This window comes from Orycteropus afer, unplaced genomic scaffold, assembly GCF_000298275.1.
Source record: "Orycteropus afer afer isolate SDZICR_OR568_19922 unplaced genomic scaffold, OryAfe1.0 scaffold00230, whole genome shotgun sequence".
In the NCBI taxonomy this organism is placed as follows: Eukaryota; Metazoa; Chordata; class Mammalia; order Tubulidentata; family Orycteropodidae; genus Orycteropus; species Orycteropus afer.
In genome coordinates, this window is record NW_006921817.1 from 3,610,450 (window position 1) to 3,628,227 (window position 17,778).

At 35.6% G+C, this 17,778-nt stretch overlaps 1 protein-coding gene across 1 annotated transcript in view; it reads right to left on the bottom strand.

Annotated features, from left to right (window-relative positions):
• Positions 1-241: 241 nt before the first annotated feature.
• SGCZ (sarcoglycan zeta) overlaps positions 242-17,778 on the bottom strand; it is an 865,402-nt gene continuing 847,865 nt past the window's right edge. Inside the window, exons 6-7 of the mRNA XM_007948877.1 lie at positions 6,401-6,524; positions 242-436 (exon numbers count right to left, since the gene is read on the bottom strand). Of these exons, the coding sequence (XP_007947068.1) occupies positions 242-436; positions 6,401-6,524 (319 nt within the window). The remainder of the gene's footprint in view (positions 437-6,400; positions 6,525-17,778) is intronic.

Below are 17,778 nucleotides of genomic sequence, written 5' to 3' on the forward strand. Positions count from 1 at the left end.
TGATCCAGTTTTCCTGCTTGAAGATGATTTTTTCCACCGCTGCATCGCTCACACTCTCTGTGTTGAGCAGTACAGTAAATCACAAGAGAAGGTGGCGGTGAATCCTGCTTACATTGGAAGAAGTTGCTCTGTGGACCATTTGAAGAAGCTCTGGACTGATCACAAGGGAAACCGAGCAGAACTGTGAAGCAAGACAGACAGGAACAAAAGGCTATTCTGGTGTGAGGAGAAATCAGTCATTTTAGCTCCATAAGCAGATGTTGCTACTGGACTGACAAGTGGAGCCTACTCCTGCTGGAGAAAGGTAAAGTTTGCCATTGGGGCAGACACAGAGTTCGTACACTGTCTGTCGAGAATGTGGGGAGCTAGGTGAAGAAGATGAGTAGGAGCCAGTCGGTAGATTTCCCAGCCGGATTGTATCTGCATTTAAAAATATCTGGGGGAAAAAGAAATTGCATTTTAATTTAAATTAGCTTTCAACATCCCTCAGAGCTTCACAACATGGTCCAATAAGAAAGACTAAACAACAAACAATTCTGTTGGTTTAGCTGCCATGCTTTGTTGAACAAACAAATTACATTCCTACTGTATAGGTCAAATGCTCTGAAGCTGTCTTCTCCCTTGAGACATGGTGCATTCTGACAGAGAGCCCTCCATCTGAAAGGCAATATTATGCAATCTGTTTAAAGGGCCACGCCAGTTATTCAAACACTATACAACATTTAGCTTCTTAACCATGTATAGCCTAAATAATATATGAAGAAATAAGGATTTTCATGGAGACGATATTAGTGAAGCAGTAGACAATTAATAAAAAAAAATAATAGTAATAATAAATATTCCCAGATCTATTGTTTCAATAGAAATTTGCTGTTCAGTAATGACATTCAGGTCTTCCAAGAGGCCCGGGTTTGATTCCTAGCCAATTCACCCATGTGCTGTTACCACTCTTTTGTCAGTGAAGGCTCGCCTGTTGCTGTGATGTTGAACAGGTTTCAATAGAGCTTCCAGACTAAGACCGATCTAGGAAGAAAGGCCAAGTATTCTACTTCTGAAAATCAGACAATGATAACTTTATAGATCACAATGGTCAGATCCCGTTGTGCATGCATTTGGCACGAGGTGGGCCAAATCCACACTATCTAACAACAAAAACAGTATTGTGTCATAAAAGCATGAACACCTGCAGTGTACTAGATACAAGTAAATAATCTGTGTGGTAAAAAAATAGATGATTATTGAATGTAAGCAGGTTTGAAATCTTCATGAAACAAAAGACTTGTGCTTAACCTCCACTTTGATATATCTTTTAACTCGTGAAATTGTTTCACTTATTCCAAATCATGAACTGAACAATTTTAGGAACAGTGAATATATGATTTTGACATGCATGGGAGAAAGTACTAAAAAAGGAAAAATATATTATAAATTTGTATAAGCAAAGAAGACAGTTCTCTCCAACTATTTCTAGATTACTTTGTTGTGCCATCATTGCTGCTTAAACCAAAACTCCAAACCAAACTCACTGTCATGGAGTCAGTTGGGTTTTGGAGGCTATGAATCTTTTTGGAAGTAGATTGCCCCATCTTCCTTTTGTAGAGTGTCTGGTGGGTTTGAACTGCTGACCTTCTAGTTAGCAGCCAAATGCCTTATCTACTACATCACCAGAACTCCTTCTGCTGCTTAAAGGTATCCTTAAATTCACATAACTTTTTCCTACATCTTTGCCCTCATCTGCATGGTAATCCTCTCTTATTGGATTCCCGCAACAGTCACCTACTTGACCTCTCATTGCCATTTGTTTACTTACAGTTTATCTTACCTACTGGCTGGTGGTTCAAACCCACCAGCCACTCCTCGGAAGGAAGATTGGGCAATCTATTTTTGTTGCGATACTGCCTCGGAAACCCAAGGAAGGGTTGCTATGAGTCAAAATCAACTTGGCAGCAGTGAGGTTTTTTTTTTTTTTTTTTTTGCCACTAAAGTGGACTTTCAAAAAACGCGGGTCAAATCATGTCATTCCTCTGCTCAGCCCTCTTGGATGTCTTCCCACACACTTTTCATGAACCTTTGTTCCTCCCACAGCCCACAGCCTATTTTTTTTATTTTTCTGGCTTATTTTTCTAATGTTCTTTTCTGTAATTCTTGCTCTAGACCTTGCCTTTTCTCAAGCACACTCAAAGAACTCGGATCTCAAGGCTTTAGTATTCCCCATTTCCTCAGCCTGATACTATTTTCTCCAAGAGGGGTGAGACTCAGTAATTAAATGGGTGGTTGAGGAACAGAGAAATTTCCACTATTTACCTTTTAAAATTTTTGAACCATATGGATCTGTTCTGTGCTGCAAATCAGCCTTTGTCAAAAGGTTCCATATATGCATTCATATATATTTTAAATTCATTTAGATGTGAGCATCTCTTTACTTAAATCTCTGCTAAAACTCAACCTTCTCAATATGGATTTCCCTGACCTCTCTGTCTAAAATAGGCCTCCATCAAGGCCCAGTTCATCTACTTTCTCATCCATGTACTTTCTCTGATGCTCTAAGCTCAAAGTACTCCTCTTACTTGACCCTCCCCAAATAATTTATTATTTTAACTATCTTATTCTGTTGATGTTATATGTTATTTTATAATCATATTGGTTCCTTACTTTTCCTACTAAACTGTATATTCCTTAAACACAGAATCATGCCTGATTATATTTAATAACTTGCCAGTGTTTGACCCAGTCCATACACCATACAAATAATGTAAATATTTGCTGAATAAATTATAAAATAAAATAAATGACTATATTAGTCAATATTCAAAGTTGAAGCAAGTATTATTAAAGGTTTTATTTGCAGGCTTCAAAGAGTGAAGTATATTTCCCCACATCTATTTCTGAGTTAAGTGTAAGGAAAGGAAAGAGAAATAAAATACTTTTTTAAAAAATCTTTTTTTTTTTTTCTGAAGCTAAAAATAAGTTAGAATTAATAAGACTAATAGAAAATATGGTATATTCTTGAACACTAATTCATAATATTAAAAAGGGTGTTACATATTGAAGTAGTCCTGGTGATACAGTGGTTAAGCACTCATCTTCTAATCAAAAGATCATGGGTTTGAATGCACCAAAATCAACACTTTAAACCATCATCTGCAACAATTAGAAAAAGAACATACTCTGCTGGTGGGACTGTCAAATGATACAACCACTGTGGTAAGCATTGTGGATTCCTTAAAAAGCTGGAATTAGAAATACCATTTGACCTGGCAATTATATTGCTAGGTATATATCCTAAAGAAGCAAGAGCCAGGACAAGAACAGATATATGTACACTCATGTTCATTGCAGCAATATTTACAATAGCCAAAAGATGGAAACAACCTAGGTGCCCATCAACAGAAAAATGGCTATCCAAACTATGGTATATACATACAATGGAATACTATGTGCAACCCTGAAGAGTAACGTAGAATCTGCAAAACACTGCATAACGTAAATGAACTTGGAGGACATTTTGCTGAATGAAATAATTCAATATTGACAAATATTGCATTAGTTCATATTGTGAAAATCAAGGAAAGGTTTATATGTGGAAGGAAATCTTCTTTGTTCATTACCAGAGGTGGGTGGGGAGGGAGGGAACACTGCTAGATAGATAGAGACAAGTACTGATTTTTGTGAAGGGAAGGGCAAGTGTACCAAATGTGAGTGATCAACACGGTGGCATTGTTGAGGAAGAGGAAGACATGGAGAGCTGCATGGGAGGTACATGCAACAAATATGAACCGTTGTATACAGTACTATGTTGTCAGTGAAGGCAAACATTAATCTATGGGTGGATAGATGGGCAGACAGGCTGAACTATTAGGGGGCAGTGTGCCCATGACCATGTAAAGGTTGGCAGACAATGTTTCTCCTAGTGTATTTGTATGTTCTGTAAGAATTCCTAGATATATAGTAAAGCTGACAAGGGACAAGTTTGCAGTTACTTCTTGGCCACAGCCAGCTACACAGAGGAAGTTAGTAGTTGAACCTGTGGGCTTGGGACCATGGTCATGGTGGACATCAAGCTCAATTGGCATAACATACTACACAAAATTATTGTTCCACATCCTACTTTGGTGAGTAGTGGCTGGGATCTTAAAAGGTGGCAAGTGGCCATCTATATGAAACGATGGGTCTCTCTTCACCCAGAGTAAAGAAGAATGAAGAAAACAAAAGACTCATAGAAATGAGTCCAAGTGACTGGTACACTATCTCATCCTCACCTTCTACGACTTTGAGACCAGAAGAAAAGGATGGTGCCCGGTTACCATTGTCAACCACTCAGAGGGTGATCTATGTAGGAGATGCTGAATAGAGTGGGAGAACAATGTGGACCAAACTCAAAATCATTAAAAAAAAAAAAAAAAGAGACCAGGTTTTCTGGTCTGATAGAGCCTGATGGAATCACTGAGACTATGGCCCCTAGCTGCTCTTCAGGTCTGGAACTGAACCCACTCCTGTGGCTTCCAGCCAAAGAAAAGACAGGCATATGAGGTGAACATTTACATTAGGTAGTACACTCACTCTTTGGAGAAATCAGTCATGGGAGAACAAAAGGGCTGTGTATGCACAGGGAAATAGCTTGGGGGGGAGCAGGAATTCATGGGGTGGGGGAAGGACACAGGGAAGAGGTAACTTTTATTTTTCACGGCTTTGGGAATGTTGTTGTTAAGTGCCATCAGGTTGGTTCCAGAACTCAAAGAGACTCTATGCACAACAGAATGAAACACGGCCCAGTCTTGGGCCATCCTCCCAGTCCTTGCTACGCTTGAGGAAGTAGGAGGGGAGCTGTTGCACTGTGGATTATTGCAGTCAGTGTCATGAGACAAAGTGTATGTGAGCTGCTGTATGGAAAGTGAATTTGCTCTGCAAACTTTCACCCAAATCACAATAAAAATTAGATTAAATAAGTAAATAACTGAAATAATAACATAAAGATAAGAAAAGAATATCCTGCTTATGATTCTATTAACATATATCTTCATTTTCATATCCGTATAGGCATAGAAGAGTTCAGAACAATCCTTTTGAACTATCCTTTCATTCTTTTTCTTTTCAGCTTGACATTGGTAATCTCGGCTCATAGATTGGGAAAAAAAAATAAGTAAAAGAAGTTTTAAGGGAATAAATCAGAATAGCAATGCCATAGATTTGGACATTCAAGAACATTGGGAATTGTGATAAAAATACACAAAAAAGAATATGTATCATAGGTAAGGATTTAAAATAATTATCAATTTTTTAAAAAGTAAGTAAACAAAGAAGCAACTGATGAGATGTCTAGGCAGATTTGAAAAGAAATATGTGAGAACCCTAGAAATGAAAAATTATGATCACTAAAAGTAAAAATTCAATGTGTGAGTTGAATAAGTTATTAGATATTGAAGAGAAACCTGAGAAATTGGATCTAAATAGATAAACCCAGTGAGGCAGGTAGGTAAAGAGATACAAAATATAAAGGGGAGATATAATTAAATAAACCCAGTGAGGCAGATAGGTAAAGAGAAAATAAATATAAAGGAGAGATTTGGAGGATAAGAGAATGAGAATATGTAACATTTCCTCAGAATTCCAGACTAATTCTATATACAAAGTAGGAGAAAGATGAAGCTGATGAGAATTCTGAGGAATTTTCATATTTCACACAAATGGCAACCTGCAAACACAGCAAACACAATATATACCCAAGGCAAGGTGAATGAAATTACATGTCACACTATGGTTAATAAGTGCAACATCACAGCCAAAGGGATCTTTAAAGCCATCAGAGAGGAAAGACAGATGATCTGTAAAGTATGAAAACAAGACTTAGAGGAGATTCTTGGGGTGGGGCAGGGGGGGAAATGACATGAAATAAAACATTAACATGTATCTCCTTCTATAGGAAATACTGATTGAGATAAATAGCAAAATTCACTTTTATTTTTTTTTATAAAAAAACAGGTACTGTTTCTATAGTAATGAAGAAATATTCAGAGTATTTTTTGAAGACCAAGATAGAGCTAAGAAGACAAATATTGCCTTTACTCTTGATACTACCCTGATAAGAATTATATTTATCTACCAGTTTTGAAATTACATGAATTTAGATGTGGTTGACTTGTGAATAAATATCTTTCAAGTAGAACTTAAAAGGGAGATTAAAAAGTAACATTCCAAAAAAGCAAAACAAAACTTAATGCCATTGAGTTGGATCCCACTCATAGAGACCCCCTCCTTGGGTTTCCAAGGTGGTATAATTTAGTGTTCAAGAGAACTAATGTTATCATAAGTTAAAACATGACACAAAACAACTCTCTGTGTTGTCCCTGGTACCATACGCATGCAATTCGAGAAGAAGCACTATCCCTACTCATGCACTCACCTCTCCCTCTGTTGACTGCAAATGGAGTTCCTTCCTGCAAGTGGCCTTGAAGTCTCCTGCAGCAGCGCTCACCTGGACCCCTCGAGGTGCCTCCATTATCAAAGATCTAGTTGGTGATTCAAGCCTAATGGGAAAATAAAAGAATCCTTAATAGAAAAGAGAATATGTTCCGATGAATTAGAAAATAATATTAGACAATCAAAACCAAACCAAACAGGTTGGCATAATTAAAATCCTTGTTTTGTCTCAATGAAACTCAAAATGAGTTTTAGTATGAGTTTTTGATTGCCTTATTTTTTTGGCTTTCTATAAAATTCTTCATTAACATCAATTATTTACTCTCATTTGTATTATGATTTAGTAATCATGTTTTACATTGTTTCCATTCATCTTTATTGAAAATAGGTCGATACAAGTTTACTTGTTTCAATATTTTATACATTATCAATATTAATGATGGAGATTTAATAAATAAATTAATACATGCTTAGCCCATAAATATCCCTCAATTAAGAGTCCCTGCCTTGCAAATATGTGAAGACTTTAATGAAGTCATCAATATTGCAAAATTTTAAGCTTTCAGTGATAAAATTTTGTAAATTTTAAATCTGTCAAAGTAGTCATTACACCTCTAGAAACGAACTTAAATGAAAAACAGTACATTTTCTGCATCAACTGACTGTTACAGGCCCAAAATGAATGACAGTAATCTAAGGAAAAGCAAAGAGGGATGAGGTAATTAAGATGTTTACTATTTCAAAATTTGAGGGGGAAAAAAATCAAAACCAAGTGTTTAAGGTAGCTGTCCCTACAAAATAATAATAATAATAATAATAATAATAAGGAAACAGTTTGAAAATTATCATCAAACTAGAGAAAAGACCAAATGTAGACAGAATACAGAAACTAGACTACAGCCAGAAAACACTCTGTATGAGAGAAGAAGTATCCATGAGTCCATTTTCTTGGGTAAATGGTCAGCTTTGTGGATGCAACTGTCTGTGATCCTCTAGAGTGTATGACATAAGGACAAGGACCCAGGCTCACATTCACCATAATTCAGAGCCACAGATTTCCTTTGAAACAATAGATTCTAAATTGTTTTGCAGAGCGAACCATCTCAAATAGATCTGTGATAGTCAGGTCCTTCTGAGTAGTAAAACCAATTTTAAAGACAAAAGTGATATTGAAGAAGTAGGACGAACATCCAGAGGAAGTTACTTCAGTGCTTGCAAATGGTTTGCCTCTCTCACGAAAGCAAATTGGAAACTTTCATCTCTATGGGTCTCTTGGATACTTTCATAAAATCCTTGAAGGGCTTAAGCTTTTAAAGATCTTTTGAGCTTGCTCCCTCGGTAACATGCAACTGTAGGAAAAGAGAAGAAAACTGAATTGGCTAGGGTTTAGTTTCTGATAGCCAGTGGATAGCAATTTAAACATGTAAATTGATAAATATTTTTATTTCTTCTAAAACTAATTTTATAGAAAGCATATGCTTTCTGCAAATAAAGTATTTTATATATATGTTACATACTATGTAATAGTTATTCAAAGTCTGTAGCAATTTTTACATTATTACTAAATACTGCAACTGCAGAAGTGATTAAACAGGTTTCAACTACATAATTTGCTAGTCTGGATAAAATTAAGTGAATAATTAGCAATAAAATATTATTTCATTGAAACTAGCAATGCCTCTTTTTAATGACATCCAGTACTTAGGTGAGTGATACACACTAAAAAGAAAAAGAAAAACAAATCCTTGTGTTCCAGTTGATTCAACTCTGACTCACCATGACCCTATAGGACAGAGTAGAATGGGCCCATAGTGTTTCCGAGGCTGAAAATCTGCACAAAAGCAGACTGCTACATCTTTCTCCCACAGAGTGGCTGGAGCAGCTGGTGAGTTCCAACTGCTGACCTTTCTGTTAGCATTCAAGTGCATTAACTACTGTACCACCAGGGATCCTAATATATACACTAGGAATTTGAAATTAATGATGGTAAACTATATAGTTGAAAGTATGCAATAAAAACTTGATGTAATATTTATAGGATTCCTTAATTCTATTTTCAAACAACACGCACAAGTAGTCAAATATTTCTTACAAATATGAAAACTGAAGCAAGTAAGTTCATGAATAATTTTTTTAAGCAAGCTTATGGATCTCACAGTGAGGGGAAAAAAGAATAAAACTGATCATGACTTCAAGAGTCTGGGGATAATATCAAAATATGTAACATTAGGTAATAGGAATACTGGAAAGAGAAAGAGAATAGGTCAGGGAATATATTTGAAACCAAAATGTCTGAAAATTTCCTCAAACTTGGGAAAAATGTCATTTACAGATTCAAGAATTGCCACGAACTTAAAGCAAGATAACTATAAGAGAAAACATGTCTAAGCACATCACAGTCCAAGTGCTGAAAAAATAAAAATGAAATGAAAATCTTGGACTCAGCAAGTGTTTTTAATGATTTAAATGGATATTTTTCATTGTAATCTGTGAAGACTAGAAGAAAGTGATAAACCATCATTAAAATATGAAAAGAATAAAAAACCCATGACTAAAATTTTTAGAGCCAGCAAAATTATAATTTAGAATAAAGGCAAAACAAAACAAAACAAAAACCAAAAAACAACCCTCAAAAGACTTATATTAAGAAACAAACAAAGAGATTTTTTTGTAAATTGATCTATACTGAAAGAAATCTCAGGCTGCTGAGGAATGATCCTAGATGAGTTATTAAATTTTTAGGAAAGAAAGAATGACATCAGAAATTGTAAGTATCTAGAAAATTATAAAAGACTATGTTGTCTTAATTTAATAATATATATTTTAAAAATACATTAAAAACAAAGATTATAGTGGATGATTTGGGATTATAGCACAGAGAAGGACAAATGTTGTACTCTAATCTCCCTATCTTCTCTTTTTGCAAAGCAATTTTGCTTTTAAGGTGTCTAAATACCAGAGTTGCAATGGGATTTTGCTCTTAAAGTATTAAGCAATTATCAACTTTTTGGGGGGCGGGGGGAGTGGCCTAGGACTCTCAAAGAATTATCAATATTTTGTGAAAAGAAGATTCAAACCCTTTAAGTCACAAGAAAAATATATAGATAAAAATGTAAGCAGAACTGAAGAAATTTGAACATCATATGTCTTGTTCTTGATGAATATTTAATTCAATACTGAAGACATAGTGTTGTTGTTGTTGTCCGTTGCCATTAAGACAACTCCGACTCATAGTGACCCTATGTACAACAAAACAAAACACTGCCCAGTCCTGCACCAACCTCACAACCCTTGCTATAACTGAGCCCTTCATTGTAGACACTGTGTCAAACCATCTCATTGGATTGACACCTTTTTAGCTGACCCCTTTTTGTTGTTGTTGTTATGTGCTGTCAAGTCTCCTTTTTACCAAGCATGATATCTTTCTCCAGGGAGTGGTCCCTTCTGACAATATGACCAAAGTAGGTGAGATGAAGTCTGGCTATTTTCACTTCCAAGGAGCATTCCAGCTGCACTTCTTCCGGACAGATTTGTTAGTGTTTCCTGGCAGTCCATGGTACTTTCAGTATTCTTTGCCAACATCACAACTCAGATGCATCAGTTCTTCTTTGTTGTTGTTGTTATGTGCCGTTGAGTCGGCCCCGACTCATAGCGACCCCTCCTTGGGTTTCCGAGGCAGTATCACTACGGAAGTAGGATTGCCCAACCTTCCTTCCGTGGAATGGCTGGTGGGTTTGAACCGCCAGCCGACTGGTTAGCAGGCAAGTGTCTTAGCCACTATGCTACCAGAGCTCCCCAGTTCTTCTTTGGTCTTCCTTATTCATTGTCCAGCTTTCACATGTTTATGAGGCTATTGAAAATGCCCTGGTTTGGGTTAGGTGCACCTTAGTCTTCAAAGAAACATGTTTGTTCTTCAGCACTTTAAAGAGGTCTTTTGCAGCACATTTTCTCAATTCAATACGTCATCTGATTTCTTGACTGCTGTTTTCGTTGGTGTTTATTGTGGAACCAAATCATATAAAATCTTTGACAAATTCCATCTTTTCTCCATTTTTCAGTGATGCTACCTATTGGTCCATTTGTGAGGATTTTCATTTTCTTTATGTTGAGGTGTAACCCATACTGACTGTTGTTGTTGTTGTTATGTGCTGTCAAGTCGGCCCCGCCTCATAGCGACCTCTCCTTGGGTTGCCGAGGCAGTATCACTACGGAAGTAGATTGCCCAACCTTCCTTCCGAGGAGTGGCTGGTGGGTTTGAACCGCCAGCCTTCTGGTTATCAGTCAAGTGCCTTAGGCACTATGTTACCAGAGCTCCTTACTGCAGACTATAATCTTTAATCTTCATCAATAAGTGCTTCAAGTCATCTTCACTTTCAGCAAGCAAGGTTGCGTCATCTGCATATCACAGGTTGTTAATGAGGATTCCTTCAGTCTTGATGCTGCATTCTTCATGTAGTCCAGTTTCTCAGATTATTTGTTCAGCATATAGATTGAATAAGTACAGTGAAAGGATAAACCCTGATCCACTCCCTTCCTAATTTTAAACCATACAGTGTCCCCTTATTCTTTTTTGAATGACAGCCTCTTGGTCTATGTGCAAGTTCCTTATGAGCACAATGAAGTTTTCTGGAATTCTTTTTCTTCTCAAAGTTAGCCATAATTTATTATGATCCACACAGTTAATGTTTTGCATAGTCAATAAAGCACAAGTAAACATCTTTTTGGTGTTCTTTTTTCTCAGCCAAGATCCATCTGAAATCAGCAATGATATCTCTCATTCCATGTCCTCTTCCGAATCCAGCTTGTATTTCCGGCAGTTCCCTCCCGCTACACTGCTGTACCTGTTTTGAATTATCTTCAGCAACATTTTACTTGCATGTGATATTAATTATATTTTTTGATAATTTTCATATTCTGTTAGATTGCTTGTCTTTGGAATGGGTACAAATATGGATCTCTTCCAGTCAGTCGGCCGTTTGTAGCTGTCTTCCACATTTCTTGGCATAGATGAGTAAGTGCCTCTCATAAGGCATCTTTGTTGAAACATCTCAATGAATATTCCATCAATTCCTGGAGGCTTGTTTATCACCAATTCCTTCAGTGCAGCTTAGACTTCTTTCTTCAGTACCATTGGTTCTTAATAATCTGTCACTTCCTGAAATAGTTGAACATCACCCATTTCTTTTCTGCAAAGTGGCTCTGTGTATTCCTCACATCTTCTTTAGATTATTCAGTATTTTGGACACAGAGTTTTTCAATATTGTAACTTGAGGCTTGAATTTTTTCTTCAGTTCTTTCAGTTTGAGAAATGCCACGCATGCTCTTTCCTTTTGGTTTTCTAACTCTAGTCTTTGCACATTTCATTGTAATAATTAACTTTGTCTTTTTGAGCTTCTCTTTGAAATCTTCTGTTTAGCTCTTTTATTTCATCATTTATTCTATGCACTTTAACTATTCTCTGATCAAGAGCAAGTTTCAGAGTCTCTTTTGACATATATTTTTGTCTTTTCTTCTTTTCCTGTCTTTTTAATGACCTTCTGCTTTCTTCATGTATGAAGTTCTTGATGCCATCTGGTTTTTGGTCATTTGTATTCAATGCATCAAATCTATATTTCAGATGGTCTCTAAAATTTAGTTGGGATATAATCAAAGTCATATTTTGGCTGTCATGGACTTATGTAATTGCCTTCAACTTCAACTGTTCTACTGTCAGCTCCTAGCTTTCTTTTCGCTGAAGATATTGAACTTCTCCATCACCTCTTTCCACAGATGTAGTCAATCTGATTCCTATGTATTCCATCTGGCAAGATCCATGTGCATAACCACTATTTATGTCATTGAAAAAGGTATTTTTAATGAATAACCTGTTATTCTTGCAAAGTTCTATCATGCAATCTCTGGTACCATTTCTAATACCAAGGCCGTATTTTCCAAATAGTGGTTGTACTTTTTTGTTTTTAACTTTCACATTCCAATCACCAGTAATAATCAATACACCTTGATTGTATGTTTGTCAATTTTAGACTGCAGAAGTTTGTAAAAATCTTCAATTTTCTCATCTTTGTCTTTGGTGGTTGGTGTGTAAATTTGAATAATAGTGATATTAACTGGTCTTCTTTGTAGGCACATGGATATTATCCTATCACTGACAGCATTGTACTTCAGGATAGATCTTCAAGCTTTTTTTGTGATGATGAAGGCCACACCATTCCTCTTAAATTTGTCATTCCTGGCATAGGACACCATATGGCTGTCTGATTCAAAATGGCCCAAACCATTCCATTTAAGCTCACTAATGCCTAGGATATTGATCTTTATACATTCCATTTCATTTTTAACAACTTCCAATTTCCCTAGATTCATACTTTGTACATTCCATGTTCTGATTATTAATGGATGTTTTCAGCTGTTTCTTCCTATTTTGAGTCATGTCACATCAGCAAATGGAGGTCCTGAAAGCTTTACTCCATTCATTTCATTAAGGTCAGCTCTGCTTTGAGGAGGCAATTCTTCCCCATTCATATTATGAGTGCCTCTAAACCTGAGGGGCTCATCTTCTGGCACTATATCAGACAGTGTTTCAAGGCTATTCATAAAATTTTACAGTAATATATCAGTCAGTGTTTCAATGCTATTCACAAGGTTTTCACTGCCCAATTCTTTGAGAATTGAATGGCCCTTCCTTGTTTGGAGCCTGCCTTAGTGTGGAAGCTCTGGAAACATGTCCACCATGACTGACCCTGCTGGTATTTGAAATACTGGTGGCATAGCCTCCATCTTCACAGCAACATGAAATCACCACAGTATAACAAACTGACAGGACAGATGAGTGGTGGAGAGACATAGTTGTTGTTGTTATATGCCCTCGAGTCAGAACCAACTCATAGTGACCCTTCCTTGGGTTTCTGAGGCAGTATCACTACAGAAGTAGATTGCCCAACCTTTCTTCTGAGGAGTAGCTGATGGGTTTGAACCACCAGCCTTCTGGTTAGCAGTCAAGTGCCTTAGGCACTACACTACCAGAGCTCCAGAGAGACATAGTAGGGACTACTTTCCATGTACTTTTCCATTGTACTTTCCATGACTGAATGAATGGAAAGTTGAACAGAAATGTGTTTTAAGGGGAAAAAAAAAGTGCAAATTTTAACAAACCTATATAAAATCTTAGTCTTACTTCTGGTAATGTTGTACTTTCTTTAGCTATAAATTACAATGACATTTTTCCTCTATATTTTTTACTATTTCATGCCCACTTCATCTTGTATTATTGTCTTTTGCTCCAATATCTGGGTCAATTGCTGCTGTCTTCCTCAGGATTACAAGGCAAAGAAATGTTTTTCATAGTGCTACCAACCCAAATGAGCATGTAAATACATGCATGCAGAGAATGGGAAAAAAAAAAAAAAAAGAGAAGAGAAGCTAAAGGAGGAAGAGGAAGAAAAATAAAAGAATACTATTACCATTATAATTACTTTTATTTTTCTCAGAGGAAGAAAAATATCAGGAAAATAATTACCCTTATATGGAATAAGTATTTCGGAGTAAAATTCTCACTCCTTACTAATTGGTGGCTTTTCCTTGAGTAGACGAATAAATTAAAGTTTTTCAAAAGTTTCAAGAGTTTAAAAAGGCTAATTAGGAGCCTACAAACTTTAAGATTTCAATTTTAGATTGTATTCTTACAAAAAGGAAAATAATAAAAATACAGAAATTACATCATTAAATATTAATTTATTTCACTGTTTCCAATAAAAAAAAATAATCTTATAACTGTTAATAGAAGTCAGACACAAATAATCTTTGGACAATGGGAATAGGAAATAGATTCCAACACCTTTTTATACACAAAAGAGTACAAAAACTCTGTTGAAAAACTCTAATAATTTAGCTACATATTGATCTCAGAATTAAAAAAAGGAAGAGAGTTAATACTTTAGTTTTTCATTTATATTGGTATAAAATGCATTTATATTCTTTTGAATCATATAGATCCCTACTCAAGAACAGTAATATCTCCTTCTCTATGGAATAAAAGGAAAATTTATATGTGTATGTTTAAAACATATATGAAAACTAGAACAGATCTTGGTACATTTTAAAGATTCATCAAGCATTTCTTGAATAAATACCTTTTTCAAACCAAAACATTACCTATACACTATAATAATCATTTAAAAATGTTCCTTTCTATTTTTTTTTTTTTGTTGTTGTTGTTCTTAACAATAACAAAACCAAAGACAACATGGGTACTTATTCCCCATGTCACTATTTTATTTACTTGGCCAATCAATTTCACCTTGTTGTTTAGAAGTAATTGCTGACTGAAAGTATTTCTACATCTCTGAAAGAAAAATTGCCAGCAAAGTTTGTAAAAATCTTCTCAGACACTCTGCTTTTAATCTTCAGTAAACCAAACCATAAACCAAAATCACTGCCATCAAGTCGGATCCAACTCATAGCAACCCCTCCTTGGGTTTCTGAGGCGATATCACTACAGAAGTAGTTTGCCCAACTTTCCTTCCAAGGAGTGGCTGGTGGGTTTGAACAGCCACCCTTCTGGTTAGCAGTGAAATGCCTTAGACATTATGCTACCAGAGCTCCCTTAATATTCAGTACACAGATGAATAATTGAAAACCTCCATAATTGTTGTGCTTTGTTTCTGATTGAGTTTTGGATTTTAAATCAGTAGCACTCATCTTAGGTGTTGCCAATATGCTTTTGGCACTAGCTAATAAATTTGGCTTACTGCAGGATTTAAATAATTGATAAATAATTAGAAAAAATTAAAAAACAGAAAGAATATATACTAATTATAATGTATCTCATATTCACATTCATTAATTTTGATTCATGTCAGCAAGATAATTTAAATAGCTGTTGGCTCTGTTCCTCTTTGGCAATGGACTTTTCATAGTGAAAATTGCAAAATGAATTTATAATCACTAAATGGTTAGAAGTAAAATACATTTCTTCTAGAACATTATAATTTAAAAAATTTTTATTAAATTAGTTAGTTTTTGTATCTATACTAAAATAAAGTTCGAAAACAGTTGGAGTCAATGCTATTCACATGTGTGTTGGTAACAGAATATCAACTGATGCCATATTCCTTATATCATATTCGGTTAGTTTGTTTCCCTGATGTTCATTCAATTAATGAATGCTTGTCAAACACTATTATATGTGCAGTATAGTGCTCATTTCAAAAGAAATAAGGGTAAGTAATGAATATATAGTTTGTGTTCCTATGGAACACACTATTTGGTAGAGAGTGCTAAAGTAAATAATAATACATAAATTGTTGAATTTCAAAATTAGAATTTCCAAAGTTCAATTTGGAGCATACAAATTGAACAAATACGTTTTCACACCAAAATATTCTCTACACATTATGGTAGCTGATGAAAGAGCCATTAATCAAAACTACAGCATACTATGAGGTGCTGTCTACACATATTCTTCAACCCACCCAAATGTCTGGGATAATAACTATTATTTTGGTCTTATAGAAAAATACCACAATCACATTAAGAGAGTCAACTTCTCCTAGTATTTTTTTACTAGCTTGCTTGCATTCCCTTTCTTTGCAATGTTATCCATAATTTGTTATGATCCACAGAGTCAAATGGCTTTGCATAGTCAATGAAACACTTTCTGGTAAACATCTTTCTGGTATTCTGTGCTTTCCGCCAAGATCCATCTGACATCAGCAAAGATATCCTTCATTTCATGTTCTTTTCCAAATCCAGCTTGAAATCTGGAAGTTCCTTTTTCAATGCACTGCTACAACCAATTTTGAAGTACCTTCAGCAAAATTTTATTTGCATGTGATGTTAATGATATTGGTAGAAAATTTACATATTCTGTTGGAGCACCTTTCTTTGGAATGGGCACACATAATGAATTTCCACTTGGTTCATTGGCCAGGTACCTGTCTTACAAATTTCTTAGCATAGCCAAGTGAACACTTTCATTGCTGCATCCATTTGTTGAAATTTTTCAATTGGTATCCTATCAATTCCTACAGCCTTGTTTTTCACCAATGCCTTCTTTGCAACTTGAAATTCTTCTTTCAATGTCATTGCTTCTTGATCATAGTCTACCTCCTAAAATTGTTGAACACTGACTTGAACACTGACTATGTATTCTTTCCATTTTTTGATGCTCCCTGTCATTCAATATTTAGCCCACAGAATCTTTCAATATTGCAACTTGAGGCTTGAATTTTTTTCAGTTCTTTCAGCTTAAGAAATACAAGCACATTCTTCCCTTTTTGTTTTCTAACCCTAGGTCTTTGCACAATTGTTTATAACACTTTATTTTGTCTTCATGAACCACCCTTTGAATTCTTCTGTTCAACTTTTTTACTTCATCATTTTCTGCATTGCTTTAGCTACACTAAGTTCAAAAGAAATTTTCATAGTCTCTTCTGACATCCATTTTGATATTTTCTTTGTTTCTTGGCTTTTCCATTACCTTTTGTCTCCCTCATATGATGTTCCTGAAATCATCTCACAACTTGTCTAGTCTTCCGTCATCAGCATTAAATGTGTCAGATTAATTCTTAAAACAGTCGCTAATTTCAGGTGGAATACACTCAAGGTCATACTTAGCTCTCTTGGACTTGTTTTAATTTTCTTCAGCTTCAACTTGAATTTGTATATGAGCAATTGATGTTCTGTTTTGCAGTTGGCCTTTGGCCCTATTCTCGCTGATAATACTGAGCTTCTCCATTGTTTCCGTCTACATATGTAGTTTATTTGATTCCTTTGTAGACCATCTAGTGAGGTCCATGTGCAAAGTCACTGTTTATATTGTTGGAGAAAGATATTTGCAGTGAATAAGTTATTGGTCTTGCAAAATTCTATCATGCTATCTCTGGCATTTTTTTCTATCAATAAAGTGTATTTTCCAACTTCTGATGCTTCTTCTGTTTCTAACTTTTGCATTCCAATCACAAGTCATTATCAATGCATCTCAATTGCATTTTTGGTCAATTCAGACTGCAGAAATGGTAAAAAAATTCAATTTTTTCATATTTGACATTAGTAGTTTGGTGCATAAATTTGAATAATAATCAGATTAACTGGTCTTCCTTCTTGTTGTTGTTGTTGTTAAGTGCTGTCGAGTCATTTCTGACTCATAGTGACCCCATGCACAGCAGAATGAAAAACTGCCCGATCCTGCGCCAGCCCCACAATCCCTGCTATACTTGAGCCAATCATCGCAGCCACCATGTCAATCCATCTCGTTGAAGGCCTCCACCTCTTTCGTTGACCCTCCACCCTACCAAGCATGACATCCTTCTCCAGGGAATGGCCCCTTCTTACAATATGACCAAAATAGGTGAGACGAAGTCT